The sequence below is a fragment of the Bos taurus genome, chromosome 15 (assembly GCF_002263795.3).
Source record: "Bos taurus isolate L1 Dominette 01449 registration number 42190680 breed Hereford chromosome 15, ARS-UCD2.0, whole genome shotgun sequence".
Taxonomy (NCBI): domain Eukaryota; kingdom Metazoa; phylum Chordata; class Mammalia; order Artiodactyla; family Bovidae; genus Bos; species Bos taurus.
The window spans coordinates 5,807,677-5,824,720 of record NC_037342.1 but is presented as its reverse complement, the minus strand read 5'-3'; the positions used below and the strand labels follow the sequence as shown (position 1 = coordinate 5,824,720).

The 17,044-nt window shown below is 44.6% G+C and overlaps 1 protein-coding gene across 1 annotated transcript; it reads right to left on the bottom strand.

The window, feature by feature from the left end:
* Positions 1–3,768: 3,768 nt before the first annotated feature.
* MMP1 (matrix metallopeptidase 1) lies at positions 3,769–13,122 on the bottom strand. The gene is made up of 10 exons (NM_174112.2): positions 12,979–13,122; positions 12,019–12,263; positions 11,777–11,925; positions 11,412–11,537; positions 10,253–10,408; positions 10,003–10,120; positions 7,307–7,440; positions 5,253–5,415; positions 4,658–4,761; positions 3,769–4,481 (listed from the first exon to the last, which is right to left on the bottom strand). Exons 1-10 carry the CDS (start codon positions 13,081–13,083, stop codon positions 4,372–4,374), a joined length of 1,410 nt encoding a protein of 469 aa, NP_776537.2. The 5' UTR covers positions 13,084–13,122; the 3' UTR covers positions 3,769–4,371.
* Positions 13,123–17,044: the final 3,922 nt, after the last annotated feature.

Genomic DNA, 17,044 nt, shown 5'->3' with positions numbered 1-17,044 from the left:
TAACTCTAATGCCACTACATACCATACACAAGTATCTTAATTTAGTATTCCTAGAAAGCAGAGCCCGGGACAAAAGTTTAAGGGTAACCCAGTGGGGCTGGATTGAGAGGCAAGGAGACCCAATCAGGGAAACCAGGAGAGACAATACACAGATGATCTCAACTGGACAAAGATAAGTGTTGCTTAATATGAGACTGTCTGAGGGGCTATGGGAAATATTTCTTAGAAGCATCCTTCTGAAGAAAGAAAGGAGGTGTGTTTATTCATCCATTCCTCTCACACTGGTAAAATATTTGCCCCACAAACGATTAATCTTGTCAATTCTAGGTTGTATGTACATGAATTCCAAGTGAGTTCCATAGCAGAGATGGATGGAACAGCAACAGAAAAGGGGCAAAAACCCTAGAGAAGGAAGCTAGAAACACCCTGCACAGGCCCAGCAAGAACCGCTGTTAGAAGCTGGTTTAGCACCTGAACAGAGCCAGCCACCACGGTTGTGGTGGAATAACAGAGATGAAGCCAGGGAAGAATCTGAAGAGTTTCTGACAATCTCTGTGACTCAGCAATTGTACTGTTTGGTGTCCAGTCAGCAGAAAAGCCTACATGTGTGCCACATTAGTTATAAAAGCCCGCAAATGGTAACAGGGCTTTCCTGGTGGTTTAGCGGTAACGAATCCACCTGCCAATGCAGGAGACATGGGTTGGGCAGATCCCCTGGAGAAGGAATGACAACACACTCCGGTATTTTCGCCTGGGAAATCTCACGGACAGAGGAGCCTGGTGAGCTACAGTCCACAGGGTCCCAAAGAGTCAGACACGACTTAGTGACTGAACAACAACAACAACAAATGGTAACAACCCAAAGTCAGTGGGTAAAGTGCAGAGTGATAATGTTCAACACAATAAGGCAGATGGAAAATATATACGCTTGAATCAATTTAGTTAAAAATGAGTGAGTTTAATCTAGGGTCTTAGCAGGTGGGGGCATGGTGGTTTCTTTGGGGGACAGAGAGTGTATAGAGAGTGCTCTTGGCACTGCCCGCGCTCCCCGTCGGCGCCCTGGTGGATACCGCAAGGGTCAGCTGCTACAGCTCCCAGTTGTCCCGGTTACTTTGCCGAGTGAGAGCGTCCTTCCTGGGAGCTACACCTGTCTCCCCAAACCAGGCCTCAACTGATAACGGTTGACACAACCGTTGTGTGTCAACGGGATGCAAAAGGCTAGTTCCTTTGCCTCAAGGTAGGACTAACGGTAATTCAGTTTTTGCTCCAGAGTTCCTTGCCCATGAGACCAAAGCAAGCTCTGTCTGAGATCGCGTTCTTCACCATTCTTTCGCTTTTTCCTGCTCTAAAGTGTTTTTTCCCCTCCTCCTGAGAGCACTCCTCCCCCACTGAAGGCACCAGAATCCCTGTTTCAGGCTCTTATTCCGGGGAACGAGCTAAGAGCGAGCTGAGCCGTGACAGGATTGTGTGCGGGATACACACTGTCTTGTGAGATGCCTCCTGCATCTTTGGTTAAGACATAAAACACTTGTTGGTTTGACTCACCATTTGAAATTAATATAGGATCCTACTCATCAATGGCCAAATGATGAATCCTTTAAACTGGCACTATTTGAAAGGGAGATTATTTTGAGAGTCCTCATATAAACAGCTGTCGTACCAGCACTTAGGGAGGATCAAATTGAAAGCAGGTGGCACCCCTGCAGCTGCAGATGGAGAGACATCCTTATCACCAGACACAGTACTCTCAGGGCTTAGAAGCCTGTATACTCAAACTCGCAACTTCGGTTCACTGCTCCGAACCAAACTCTCCTTAGATTCTTCACTAAATTTCTTTGTCTTCTCAATTCCTCACAAATTTATTGTTTTTATCTTAAAAAGCTGCCTGTTTGAGGTCTCATTTCTATGACACCTCCTTGTGCATGCATTAAGTTAAATGTCTTTTTCTTCTGTTAATCTGTCTCATGTCAACTTAATTATTAGTGCTGCCACAAGGGCTAAAGAAAGGTAAGGGAGACATTTCCCCTTCCTTGACACTGGTCATGTTTTGTTTCTTGAGCTGGGTGAGGGTTCCATGGAGTTATTAACTTTGTGATAACACATCGATGGGAATATTTACATGTGCACTTTTCTGCAATTACGCTGTATTTCAATATGAGAGGGACCTAGCCAAAGGTAAGGTTATACTGCTCTCCAAATTGTTGACTTAGCTGCCTGCCTCAGAATCGTGAACACCTCAAAATATTCCCAAGACTCTCTGCGTACTTGGAAGTCTGTAAATATTCTGGAATTCTCCTATGTCTCAGTACTAAAGAATCCACCTGCAGTGCAGAGATGCAGGAGGCATGGGTTCAATCCTTGGGTTGGGAAGATCCCCTGAAGGAGAAAATGACAACCCACTCCAGAATTTTTGTCTGGAAAATCCCCTGGACAGAGAAGTCTGGTGGATTACAGTCCCCAGGGTTGCAAAGGGTGGGACACGACTGAGGAAGTGAGTATGCAAACACTGAGCACCCTCCGAGGTGTGCCTGCAGCTCACAGGGCTCAGAGGCTACCTACAGGACTCCTGTCTCCATTAACACCCTCCCAACTCAGGCATGAGAAACTGGACAGTGTTCCTCTGGGAGAGCTAGTTGTATGGTGGTGCTAAGTCCTAAGTCACTTCAGTCATATCCAACTCTGTGCGACCCCATAGACAGCAGCCCGCCAGGCTCCCCCGTCCCTGGGATTCTCCAGGCAAGAACACTGGAGTGGGTTGCCATTTCCTTCTCCAATGCATGAAAGTGAAAACTGAAAGTGAAGTCGCTCAGTCGTGTCCAACTCTTAGAGACCCCATGGACTGCAGCCTTCCAGGCTCCTCCATCCATGGGATTTTCCAGGCAAGAGTTCTGAAGTGGGGGGCCATTGCCTTCTCCGAGTTGTATAGCTTTAACAAAATCTAAAATCTTGGTAGCTTAGCACAATGAACGTTTATTTCTTAAGCAAAATCTACTGAGGTTTTGGGTGACTGTTCAGAGTGCTGGCCCAAGAATTCAGGCTTCTTCAACCTTGTGGAAATTCTCTCAAACTGTGCTTCTACAATGGCTTCCCCAGTGGCTTGGCAATAAAGAATCCTCCTGCAATGCAGGAGATGCAGGAGACACTGGCTTGATGTCTGGGTTGGGAAGATCCCTGGAGGAGGGAATGGCAACCCGCTCCAGTACTCTTGCCTGGAGAATCCCATGGACAGAGGAGCCTGGAGGGCTGCAGTCCATGGGGTCACAAAGAGTCGGACACTGACGACTGAGCACGCATCCCACAGCGCTGGAGAAGTTTCCACCGGCATCCGGGGTTTCCATCCGGAAGTGACAGTGGTCACTTCTGAGCACACTCTGCTGGCCAGGACTATCCAGGTGCCACTTCCCACTCCTCCCTTCCACAACTGAGGGGAACTGAACTGTGGAAAATATAACCCTTCCGTGTACTCAGAAGGAGAGAAGAGGACAGGCCTTGGAAAGCACTGCCATGCTGTCACTGAGCTTACCTAAAACCAAGTTTGGAACCCTTATGAGGGCATGGAAAATAGATCTCCCCCTTCTGTATGATGTAAATTCCATGAGAAGGGAGAATATCTGAACTTTTCATCTACTCTCATTTCACACATGAATATATTGCATAGTTGTCTAATTCTTATTTCAAATTTGAAAATCTCTGAGTGACTTTAAAATCAGAAATAATAACATAACAAACATAATAGAAAGTTTTAGAAACAGTAGAGACAGGGATGGCTTTATTTCAAACGTAAAACACTTTATAACAAAGTTGTCCCTTGGGTATCAGGATGGTAGTGGTGGTTGCTCATACATTCCTGAATTGTTTTCTATGGTGAAGGCTCACATCTCGTCTCTTTCTCTCTTGAGAGAAGACATCACGGAGAGTGTTTTCCACTGTCAATGTCAGAGTCTCATATTTTGCAGAAGAGTTTCTCTCGTTGTAAAACTGGCCCATATGAATCCATAAGCTATAAACCTGACCTCAGTTAGGCCTCATTTGTGGAACTAAATTACAGTAGTATATACTATATAAAAATTACATTCTAAATCATAAAAAAATGCTGAATGAGGTATAAATAAGATTATACTTTAAAATAAGATTATACTTAATAACTTTATTTTATTTAAATATATGGCTCTTCATGGAGAAGGAGATGGCAACCCACTCCAGTATTCTTGCCTGGAGAATCCCATGGACAAAGGAGCCTGGTGGGCGACAGTCCGTGGGGTCGCAAAGAGTCGGACACGACTGAGCGACTAACACGACACATGGCTCTTCAGGAAACACCTTCCACAGACTTGTACAACATACTTTTCTGTTTAACCTTGTAAACACTGGTCAATTTTTTCTGCAGTTGAACCAGCTATTAGCTTTTAGAAGAGTCAAAATTCTCTTAGTTTGGGGATCAAATTTGTATTGCCTTCTTCCATGGAAGAAATAGAAAAATCCTAGAAGTAAAACAAAGGAGACATTATATTATACAAATGATTTCTAGGCTTAACCTGAATTAATAAAAAATCCAAGTCATTTGTAAGAATAAATATTTTTGGTATTTTCTGTTCTAAATAACAATACTGATGATATTCTGTGGCAACAAAAGAGAGGAGTATATAAACTCACTTACCACCTTTCTGGAAAACAGCATCAACTTTGTTGCCAATTCCGGGAAAGTCTTCTGCTATCATTTTGGGATAACCTGCATCCATGGACTGTTTATATTCATCATACCTGGTCAAAAAATAATTGGAATGTCAGAACTATTTGTTAAAGATATAGGAATTCATCAGCAAGAACGTAATAAAACTTTTTCACAGATTATGTATAAAATAGGAGGTGAGATGAGGTGAGTAGGATTCTGGGTGGACTAGAAAATTTAAAAGGTCCCTCTGAATTATAACATCTAGTTCTAATTTCTCCAGTGGGTGCATTAATGTCGAATGCAGTGAAAGATAAGTTCCTGGTGGCTGCAGCAGTTCTATGAAGATGAATGCCCTTCTCTTCACATTATCTTTCTCAATTCAGGCTCACGTTCTTCCTGGATTTCTAGGACAGACATGATCATTACTGGTCAATAGACTTTGCAACTAGACAAGCTACTGCCGTTCACAGCAAAGGCAGCCAGCCGAGGCAAGATGAGACCCGTGTCTTAAATGAGTCAATCTAGCAACTTCCACATAGAAAGGACAGGTGTCCTCCCCCGTTCTGCACCCAGCCTTTACCTCCAGCATTTGTTGGCAACAAAGAAATAGGTTTTCCCAGTATCTTCCTCAGAAACAGCGGCATCGATGCTCTTCACCGTTCTCGGAAAGCCAAAGGATCTGTAGATGTCCCTGGGGTATCCGCGGAGCACATCCTGCCCCTTAACGGCCCAGTACTTGTTACCTGCCAATCAAGAATCTGGGATGAAAACCCTTGCCAAGGGCACCAGTAGACAGGAAGCAGATTCCAGCTAAATGCTTACTCTCACGTGCGAGGGCAGTGTCCCCACTGCACATCAGAATCATTTAGGGAGATTTTTTGTGTTTTTTTCTGAATACTGATGCTGGTATCCTACCCTAGACCAATTAAATTAGTATATTTAAGGTTTTTTTTCCTGGATGATTCTAATCTGTAGCGAGCCTTGGGAATAACTGGTTTATGGAGCTGGGGACCTCTTTCCAAAGTTCAAACGACTAAAGAGTTCATCATGCCACCACAGGGATAGAAATCTTTGCTTCTCCAGGTTGCCCACAGGCTGCAGAAGTTCACCCCAAGGTATCCTAAAGGCCAGAGGGTTGTAATGACTCACAGTCTGTAATGACTTGTGACCCTGGGTAGAAATCATTACATCTAACTAGAAGACGGTTCCAAATCCTTAAATGTAGGCTGTGTCCAGATTCTGCACGTTTCACTCAGTAAGCGAAGTGAAAACTGCTCAGTCGTGTCTGACTTTTTGTGACCCCATGGACTATAGTCCATGGAATTCTCCATGTCAGAATACTGGAGTGGGTAGCCTTTTCCTTCTCCAGTACTTAGTAAACCCCAAGTCAAATAAAACTGGTCTTACATCTTGAAGCCAGCATTGTTCTTATTGCACAAATATTTTTATTGATCCCTCGGGGGGGGCACTTTGAAATTTTGTGTATCTAAAATCCTATTTATTTTCATTATAAAAGAGCTAGAAAGCTCATTTCAAAGTTTATTGCCCATCTGAACTGTTTTCAGTTCTTTGCCTTGAGAGTATTACTGGGTCGGGTGTCTTCATGTTTGTCTATAACTATGCCAATCATATATTTGCAGAAAAACTGTTCCTTGGCATAGTGTTGTCAAAGTAAGGAGCTGATCGTTGGATTGGGGTTTTATTCTGATAGAATCAAAAAGTTTGCCTCATTCAATTCGTGGTAATTAGGACTTTTCACACTTTAAGTTCATATGAATTGCCTGGGAATCTTGGTAACATTCAAGACGGTCTGGAGTAGGATCTGACGACACAGGTAGACTCTGTGGGCCTTATGCTAAGTGAGATTCTGTGATTCTCACAGACCGGGGACAGCGTCAACGCAGCTGGTCTGCAAGGCATACTCTGATGGCAAGGTTGCAGAGCCCCCATCTGGCTGTCGTGAGGCAGCTTCTCCTTTCAGGAAAGCAACTGGCGGAAAACAGGCTCTAGGAAACCAAGCGACTCCAATGTTCCTCTCAGTTTTATTCCTGGACACCCCAGGGAGGTGGAGAGGATTTAAAATACATAGTTTGCACAGAAAATCCTTTCCTAAGTCCAGATTCACAAACAAGCCAGGAAATCTGTGTCTCAAATTTTTTCCCTTAGAAATGCACTCTGCAATTCTTAGCTAAGGGGATGGACTCCCACTGACATGGTATGACTGCTCAGTTTGTCAAGTCCATGGAAAGAAAGTCAGTAGTAATCTCATACATGAACCCCAAAGCAGAAGAAAACTTAATTGGTAAAAAGTGAAAGTGAAGTCGCTCAGTCATATCTGACTCTGTGACCAAGTGGACTGTAGCCCACCAGGCTCCTCTGTCCATGGGATTTTCCAGGCAAGAATACTGGAGTGGGCTGCCATTCGCTTCTCCAGGGGATCTTCCCACCCAGGGATGGAACCTGGGTCTTCCGCATTGCAGGCAAATGCTTTACCCTCTGAGCCACCAGGGAAGCCCCAACTGGTAAAAACCGAGAGCTAATTGGACAGAGGAGCCCGGCAGACTACAATCCATAGGGTTGCAAGAGTCAGACGTGACTTAGTGACTAAAGAACAACAAAAATTGAAAGTATTACCTTTGAAAAACCGGACCTCATCCCTGTCGGCAACCTCATAAGCAGCTTGAAGTCCATTTGGGAGTTGTGGCCAGAAAACAGAGATGAAATTGAGCTCCACTTCTGGGTACAAGGGATTTGTGCGCATGTAGAACCTAATTTGAAAAAAAAAAAGGTTTTGATCAAATACATAGCAAGTTCTGGTGTCATCCAGGCCCTTCTACGGCTGGCATTGGTGGCTTGTGGGTTAGTGTTTAACACGTGGCTCTCCAAAGTGGAGGTGGAGAGGAGTTCTGGTCTGTAGCCTTTGCTTACTTTCTTGGTGGAAATACTCCAACCACTGCAGATTTCAAGAGATTTGAAGTGGTACCTCACTGTATAGTATTTCCCCCATACAGGCATAAGCCATCTCAGGAATATAAATAAATAGAAAAATATAGCAAAATAATTGCAAAGGGATACAAAGGGATGGGGCCTTCCCTGGTGGCTCAGACGGTTGGCTCAGACGGTAAAGAATCTATCTGTAACGGCGGAGACCTGAGTTTGATCCCTAGGCTGTAAAGATTCCCTGGAGAAAGGAATGGCTACCCACTCCTGTATTCTTGCCTGGAGAATTCCATGGACAGAGGAGCCTGGTAGGCTAAGGCTACAGTCCATGGGGTCACAGAGCTGGACACGACTGAGTATCTAACACACACGCACACACATACACACACACACACATAAAAGGATGAGTTATAATTATTTTTAGTACCTTTGGTTTAAATATAATTTTAAATTGATATAATTAAACTTTTAATAATGCTGTTTAACAACCAGCTTGCAAAATTCTCCAATGGCACTGGCTAGAACACAACACTAGCATTCTGCATTTCGTACAAACTCTACCTACTTCATGTCCTACCTCACAGAAATCCTGTAAGAGATTACTTCCATCTCACGGATTAGAAACTGAGGTCAGGGGGGCAGAGGGAGGTGTCCAAGGCCATGCGACTGATAAGACGCAAAGGGTAGTTTAAACCCTAGCCACTCCCTGTGTGCTCCTGAGACAGGCAGTTCCAAAGTTGGTTCTGCAGTCCCACGTGTGCCAAGTCACTTCAGTCATGTCCGGCTCTGCCTATTATTTGTTAATGACAAAGTTGACTCCACGGTCCACAGGGACTGGGGTGAAGACAAAGCATGAACTGTCGTGTGGATCCGCAGGGCAGACTCTGGACTTCCGATCCAGTGGCCTCTGCCTGCCTGTGAGACCTGGGGCAGGCCAGTCGCCGTCAGTTTCCTGCCGTCCGTGTCTCCACGACTTGGTGACATCTAGATGACCTCAGTGTCCTCTCTGGTCTTGTGGACCTTAGACTCGGCCCTGTTCTTCGGGGTCAGTCCTCAAGTACTTGCTTTGATGAGCTGTCCTGATGTACTGAGAGCTTTCCTTGAAAGCCGTATCTTTCCCAGCACTCCCCAGCACTGAGCCACCCCCTGCATGTATCTGTCCTTATCTCTTAAACTCGAGATTAAAGCACAGGCTGAGAAGCAGGAGGAGCTGACTCTCCTGCCTTCTGGGGCAGCTATGACTGTGACCCAGGAGAACAGCACTCCAAGAGGAAAGCGGGGAGAAGCCAGCCTTCTAAAGCACCCCTACTTTCTATGCATGCTGGGCTGTGCCGTTCAGAAGAAGCTGTTACTATTTTCCTGGTCCTTTAGGAGTCAGAACTGTATGCAGAGCAGCCCTACTCCTTGCACACAAGGGGACCCTAGACTTCTCGAGGTCTCATGCTGCCTAGGGAGCTCTGGGACCCTCCTCTGAGGATGGAAACTCACTGTGACCATCCATTCCCCACCCCCTGCCGGGATCTCATGAGCTTCTGGGGGTTCTCCCTGCGCCTACATGTCTTTGCCTCCTCCCAGGGTTGGGGGCACAGAGACTTGTTATGACCACAGGCTTTGGAAAGGCTGTCTTTTCCAAGATGACACTTCAAAGGGGTCTACACAACCCTCATCATCATGATAGTGCTGTGAAAAGGACCAATTTCTCCTAACAAAATTCTGATGTACTTAACCATCCCAAAGAGTGACAAAAACGGGAAGAGGCCTGAAGCAGAGTTCAGAAGACCGATTACTGCTCTGCTGCCAGTGAACTCGGTACCCTGAGGATCTCTTTCCTTTTCTCTGCTTTGCTAAGTCCCTTCAGTCGTGTCCGACTCTGTGCGACCCCATAGACGGCAGCCCACCAGGCTCCCCTGTCCCTGGGATTCTCCAGGCAAGAACACTGGAGTGGGTTGCCATTTCCTTCTCCAATGCATGAAAGTCAAAAGTGAAAGGGAAGTCGCTCAGTCGTGTCTGACCCTCAGCGACCCCATGGACTGCAGCCTTCCAGGCTCCTCCATCCATGGGATTTTCCAGGCAAGAATACTGGAGTGGGGTGCCATTGCCTTCTCTGCTTTACCGATCCTTAAAATGGAATTATATTTACTGATTTGCTACGTCAGTGGTAAGTTTTCTGAGAATCAAGACACAGAATACATGCTGGGAAAAAAGTTGTTAAAAATTCATTATGTTGTGCAAGAGCAAGCTATTTTTTACGCTTAATTATAACTATAATTATGTATATAAACAAATGTAATAAATAATATGTGAAGCATAGTAGTAGCCCATATAGCCCCATAGTAGTGAGTCCTATTATTATTACAAATACAAAATGCAAAAAAGAACTGTTGTCCTACCGGTCTTTGAAGAACATCACTTCTCCCCGAATTGTAGTTATGGCATCAAAAGTTAGCTTGCTATCACACACTTCTGGGGTTTGGGGGCCGACTGGCTGAGTGGGATTTTGGGAAGGTCCTAAAGGAACAAGAGATCTGAAGTTAGTTCTGCCTGGCTTTGGAAAACTACATAACCAATGAAGGCTTCTTAAAAGATAGACAACGGATGTTTTAAGGACCACCTGTCTATGCTGTGTTTCTTTATACCCACCGTAGATGGCCTGGATCCCATCAATGTCGTCCTGAGAAAGCTGAACATCACCACTGAAGGTGTAACTGGGGTACATCAGAGCCCCAATGTCAGTAGAATGAGCAAGTCCAAGGGAATGGCCAAATTCATGCGCTGCCACCCGGTACAAGTTATAATCTAAAAGGGACAAGAAACCCATTTGCAATTATTTGAAATATTTTCAGTTTGGAGACATTTAAGTAAGAAGTAATCTACAACTGTACAAGGATTAATGTTCTTATTTTATCAGTAGCTTTTTGAAGTATATAATTTTTTTTTCTGAAAGGTGAGAAGGATGCATTCATTAATAGTGAAGAGATTACATGCCCAGGCATGTCTGACTCTTTGCGTCCCCATGGACTGCAGCTTGCTAGGCTCCCCTGTCCATGTGATTTCCCAGGCAAGAATACTGGAGTGGGTTCCCATTTCCTTCTCCAGGGATCTCCGTGACCCAAGGATCAAACCCAAGTCTCCTGTATTTGGCAGGCGGGTTCTTTACCACTGAGCTATCTGGGAGCCAGTGAAGAGATTGGTGAAAACTTGAATTCTATGATTACAATTAAAGAGCAAATTCAGCCAACCAAGGCTCTAGCACAGATTAGTCAATCTTGTCAGTGGTTATATGGCATATATTATTTCACGGAGAAGCAATATTCTTCTATAAACACAATTTTTTTCCTATTTATAGACTGATAGATGCTTAATGCTGGAAATTTTAGAAAAAATATATAGTATCTTCTCCCTTAATTTGTAGATATCTTAATAACATTGTTACACTTTGGTGTATTTCCAGGAAAAAAAGATTCTGTGTAGATGCCCACAAGGAAAACATTAATATTTTCAACACTTTCTCAATAGAAATTTCAGAGTAGCCCAATTGTAACCAGTAAGATGGTCTTACTAACAGAAATAATTCTCTTATATTTTCTAAACGTGTTATCAATTTTCTAAGTGGTAGCAGCAAAGTACCTATTTCTATTAACGCATTCTTTCAGTTAAATGTGTTGTTAAATTTCTAAGTGGTAGCAGCAAAGTACCTATTTCTATTAACGCATTCTCTCAGTTAAATCAACCAATATCACAATGAACTGAGAAGGTGGGAGGAGGGGGAGGGTGAGAGAGGCAGGACAAGCTGCCTAACCTTGGAAATTGCTGGTCCACCATTCATCATCATCAAAATGAGCGTCTCCTCCGATACCTGCACCTGGTTGAAAAGCATGAGCAAGGTTTCCACCAGGTCCATCAAAGGGAGAATTGTCACGATGATCTGCAAGACACGGAATTCATCAGATGTTTCTCTAGAGTCTTATTTAGTTTAACCCAGGAGAGTAAGCATTAACTTTGCTAAGAGGCCAGCAGATTTTCAGCAAATGACATCTTGTTTCCTTCTTAAGTCTGTAAAATCAACACTCTTTTTTAAACAAGGAAATCTATCTGCAAAGCTGAAGAGATTCAAGGGCAAGGAGAAGTTAAGGTAAGAATACTCATGCTACAAAAAGAGCTTACCTCCCCTGACAAAGGATATCATTATGTCCGCTTGACCCTCAGAGACCTTGGTGAAGGTCAAGGGTGTGACATTGCTCCAGAGTTGAAAGGCTTTCTCAATGGCTTGGTCCACATCTGCTCTTGACAGGTCTGGGGTGTAATTTTCAATCCTTCAAGTGGAATAAAACACAGACACATCAGATTTCATTTCTCATGGCTCTGATGGGAAAGAGCGTTCCCACTCTGGTGCTCAATCTGATTACCTGTAGGTCAGGTTTGTGTTCTCCCAACGAGGATTTCCTGGAGTAAGAACAAACGGAGCCACGTCGGGCACCCCACATCTGGGCTGCTTCATCACATTCAGGGTTTCAGCATCTGGTTTCCCAGTCACTCTCAGCCCAAAGAATTTTTGCATTTGCTTTAGCTTTTCAGTTATGAGGCCACCGTTTCTCTGCCTTTCAACTTTCTTCCCATTACTGTTCAGGTTGTAGTAGTTTTCCAGGTATTTCTGATGAAAGATAAAATTATCAAAACACTGAATGGGAAATCCTCCAATTTTACTAAATACTGTTTATACTGTCATACCTGAAACAAAAAACTACTTTTAAAGGTTCCACTTAGGTTGCATGGTCCTTATTATCCTTATTGTTGGTGGAAACTCATTTTGGAGTTTTAGAACTCTTCCTACCACTATTTACTATGAAGTCAGAATTACAGTTTTATAGAGACATATTTGTATATTATTCCTTTAGTTCCCTATCACTTTTAACTGGAAAATGAGAGTCTATGCACAGCTAGATACATTTTGGGGGAGAATACCCTTTCTGGAAAAAATCTCTCTTTGTAGCAAATGCATCCTTAAATAAACTCTATTATACTATTACTGGGGGCTTCCCTCATAGCTCAGACAGTAAAGAATCCACCTCAATGCAGGAATCTGCCCACCATGCAGGAGTCCACCTGCAATGCAGGAGACCTGGGTTCGATTCCTGGGTCAGGAATATCCCCTGGGGAAGAGAATGGCAACCCATGTCAGTATGCTCACTGGGGGAAGCCCATGGACAGAGGAGCCCGGTGGGCTCCAGTCCATGGGGTCACAAAGAGTTGGACATGACTTAGTTACTAAATCACCACCAGAAGTGCATACTGATACTATTCTGTTATATTGTGGGAAAACACAAATAAGGCTTTTGCATCTTAGGCATGTGAAGTTGAGCATTTACCTTCACCGTCTCCACATCTTGTTCTTGTGTTTCTGAAGTTGCTGCTGGGAAGCCGTGGGACCCCGTGCCCCAGAGTAGCAGCAGCAGCAGAGGCAGTCTGGGCATGTTGGTCTCTGTCTTCCCTCTCAGCTTAAGGAATCTGATAGCTCCTACCTCTCTGCTGCTCCAGTGTCTCAACTAGGAAGCTCCCTCTTTATATACAGGTTCTGGAACTTCCAGGAAGCCGGCGGCTGTCTGACTCACATTTCATAACATCCTTTGATTAGCTATGAGCAATCATCACGAATGGTGACTCCAAGCAGAATATCTGGGGTTGTTTGGTGTTGCAATCTTCGTTACTATCGAACAGGACGTGGGCAAAGGAGACATATCCACCACGTAAACAATTGTTTTCTCCAATTCATTTCTATCCTGTTTGAGAGAGACCTTCTTTTTCTTATTATTATTACTATTTTTTAAATAATTTTATTTTATTTTTAAACTTTACAATATTGTATTAGTTTTGCCAAATATCGAAATGAATCCGCCACAGGTATACATGTGTTCCCCATCCTGAACCCTCCTCCCTCCCCATACCATCCCTCTGGGTCGTCCCAGTGCACCAGCCCCAAGCATCCAGTATCATGCATCGAACCTGGACTGGCGAATTGTTTCATACATGATATTATACATGTTTCAATGCCATTCTCCCAAATCTTCCCACCCTCTCCCTCTCCTACAGAGTCCATAAGGCTATTCTATACCTCACCTTCTTATATACACAAATCACAGAGTACGCCACGGACTTTAAAAAAAAAATAGCAGGCTTTGCTACTTGATTCTGCTGGTCATAAAGTGCTCTGGGTACACACACACCTTGCTTTCCAAGCAAAGGGCAAAACTGCTGACATGTATGCCCCACGGCTGCTCAGCACCCGCACAGACAGGCACTCATTTGTGGGTGGCTCTCCTGGGTTCCCTAGTGGCCCAGATGGTAAAGAATCTGCCTGTGATGCAGGAGACCCAGATTCCATCTCTGGGTCAGGAAGATTCCTTGGAGAAGAGAATGGCTACCTACTCCAGTATTCTTGTTTGGAGAATCTCATGTACAAAGGAGCCTGGCAGGCTACAGTCCATGGGGTCACAAAGAATCAGACATGAATTAACACTCACTTTTTCTTCTGGGTTCAGCGGGGTTTCTTTCCACCTTTGCTAAACTGCCTTGTACACTACTTCATAGCACCATAGTTTCCCTTAATCTTCATTCAGGCCCAGAATTTGAGAATCTGGGCTGAGAAGACCCCCATCCACGGGTGGGGTATGTGGTAACTCCCTACAGGGTGTAGACACTGCCCAGCAGAATCACGGGACAAGTGGAATCCTTCTCTGAAAACTGTCAGCCCATTAGGTGAGCCAGAGGCTAGCAGACGATCAAGTGTGAGTCTGAGATCTTATTTTAATTATCCTCTTTCTCCTCAGTGTGAGCACATGTCTGCTCCTTGGGGATAGGAAGCAATTATTTCTTCTTTCTGCATGCACTCATTCAAGTATTTATGTATTTATCCACTTCAAAGACCTTATTTAGCATCTTCTGTGCACCAATTATGGTGGGATGGGGGTAATTAATAAAGAAACAGGGCCTTCCCTAGTGGCCCAGTGGTTAGGAATCTGCCTTACAATGAGGGACACAGGCTCAGTCCTTGCTTGGCGGGGGGGGTGGGGCAAGATCCCACAGGCCTTGGAACAACTAAGCCCACGTGCCACGCTAGAGTCCCTAAGTGAAAGGATTCGTCATTCAGTCACGTCTGACGCTGTGGGACCATGTGCTTTAGCCCACCAGCCTCCTCTGTCCTTGGGATTCTCCAGGCAAGAATACTGGAGTGGGTTGCCATGTCCAGGGAACCTTCCCAAACGGCAACAAAAGATCTCACCTGCATGCCACAACTAAGATCTGATGCAACAAAATAAAAAAGTGAATAAACATTTTTAAAAGAAACACGTTTCAAAAAATAAAAACAAACAAGCAAACATGGGACACCTTAACATGACTTTAGGAGAAGTCTGTACACAGTTTCACAGACTAGCTTTACCAGAAATAGGATAGGAGAGTATCTGTACCCGGTCTAGCCCCAAGTTTTCTGATCTCCATTAATCCTTCTACTTCCGTCATGAGTTTTGCCAAATATTAGTGACACCTCTTATACTATTTTTGTACTTTTCTTTAAATTTCCTCTAAAAGTTTTGTCTCAGTATAGTCTGTTATATCCATAAAATCATAGCTTAATGGGGTGTTATTTCTGTGTGCAAATTAAAATAAATAACTGGCTATATAATGAAAAACATCTGCTCATTACTCATGTTCCACAGAAGTGTCTTGAGGCCATAGTGCTATCCGTTACACGCTTGGTGAGGCAAGCTGGCCTGAATCTGCAGCTTCCTTTCCTCAGCGCCCCACCCCTCTTCCTTGAAACAGGTTAAGTACAGTGTAAAGTTGAGAAACACTGGCGTGTGTTCCGTGTGAGTGCCTGATGGGGTCGTCCGCCTTCCCCACCATGTCAGCTTTGCTTTCTCAGGACTTTTCTCACTGAACCAGTTTGCTTTCCTTGTCATGCTAAGAAACACATCTCACATGTAAATCTTGCTTCAGTATTTGTTGAATTGTTTTGAAAGAGCTTGTTTCCTCTGTAATCATTTAACCACAAGTCCCTCAGCCTTGAAGGAACGTGTGAGTTTTAGCGGCGGTGAGAGGGATTGGAAGGCGCCCTCACGGAGATGAACTCCTCTCCTCCTCACCGCACGATACGCAGGGTGAGGACAGCTTCAGCGGAGGCGCTGCAGCGCAGGCAAGGAACGTGCCGGAAGGGGCCCTTCCTGTGAGAGGCTGGGCACAGGCTGCGTGTCCGGGCAGCAGGCGGCAGGCACTCACCTTGGCGTTAGCGAGTCTGGTCAGTGTGACATTGTCCCCAACTCTGCCAGGGCCTGGGGAACAGGGGTCACTAGACTGACTCAAAAGAGCAGCGTTGTAACCATCTGGGACGGGGCAAGGAATTATAGAAGCAGCACGCTGGAAGAGCCTCATAAGCTGTTCAATCCGGCAACAGTCTCCATCCTATGATCTAGAAGCTGTCCAACTTGGTAAACCACTTTAAACAAAATCAGGCTTCCCTGACCGCTCAGCTGATACAGACTCCGCCTGCAATGCGGGAGGGTTCAATCCCTGGGTTGGGAAGATCCCCTGGAGAAGGGAAAGGCTGCCCACTCCAGTATTCTGGCCTGGAGAATTCCATGGACTGTGCAGTCTATGGGGTCACAGAGTCGGACACGACTGAGTGACTTTCACCTCACTTAAGCAAAATCTCTTTCTTTTTAAAATGGATTCGTTTGGCTGTGTCGGGTCTTCATTGAGGCACGTGGGTTTCTCTCTAGTGTGGTGTGTGGGTTTACTTGCCCGTGGCATCTGAGATCTTAGATCCCTGAAAGGAATCGAATCAGCGTTCCTTGAGTTGCAAGGCACATTCTTAACCACTGGACCTCCAGAGAAGTCCCAAAGGAAATATTTTTGGGAAGACTAATTTGTGAACTGGATGTTAACAGAAGTGCTCTAATGAAAGACAAAAGGGGCCGGAAGTCCCGCCTACCTCACTTCCACTTTGCCCCCATGCCCCCTTTCTTTAGCAAAGCCCCCAGTTTCTAGGAAACAATGAGTATCCAGTGCAGTGCAGTGAAGCTCAAAAACCATCGATCTAGTCCAGGACCCTGGTTTTTCAATTGCAAACTAAAGGGCTGAGAGTTGCCTACAGGCCTGAGGTCACACCTCTGCAGGAGGACACACGGGGAAAGAAAAGACAGATCCTGCATTTACACCTTTTTCTCCTGGTCTGAGTCCAGAGGTCATGACTTAAAAGCTCTAAGTGTTTTGTTATAACTTCAGGCATGTTGAAGTGGATTGGAAACTGGATACCTAAGACAGCTTTTTGTTACATTTCTTGTTAGATTAGCAAAGAATTTTATGTAAGTTTTGCTTAAGCAACAAACCTCCAAGATTCACGTGGTCTTGAATCTTGAAATTTCCAGTTAGATATTTGTA

What these genes read in the sequence shown, in the direction of transcription:
- MMP1 (NM_174112.2), bottom strand. Translation starts at nt 13,083, where the DNA reads ATGCCCAGACTGCCTCTGCTGCTGCTGCTACTCTGGGGCACGGGGTCC. An exon ending in GTGGACCAGCAATTTCCAAG is followed by an intron (nt 10,409 to 11,411) that starts GTTAGGCAGCTT and finishes TGTCCCTTTTAG; the next exon opens with ATTATAACTTGTACCGGGTG. An exon ending in TGAGGTCCGGTTTTTCAAAG is followed by an intron (nt 5,416 to 7,306) that starts GTAATACTTTCA and finishes CTTGATTGGCAG; the next exon opens with GTAACAAGTACTGGGCCGTT.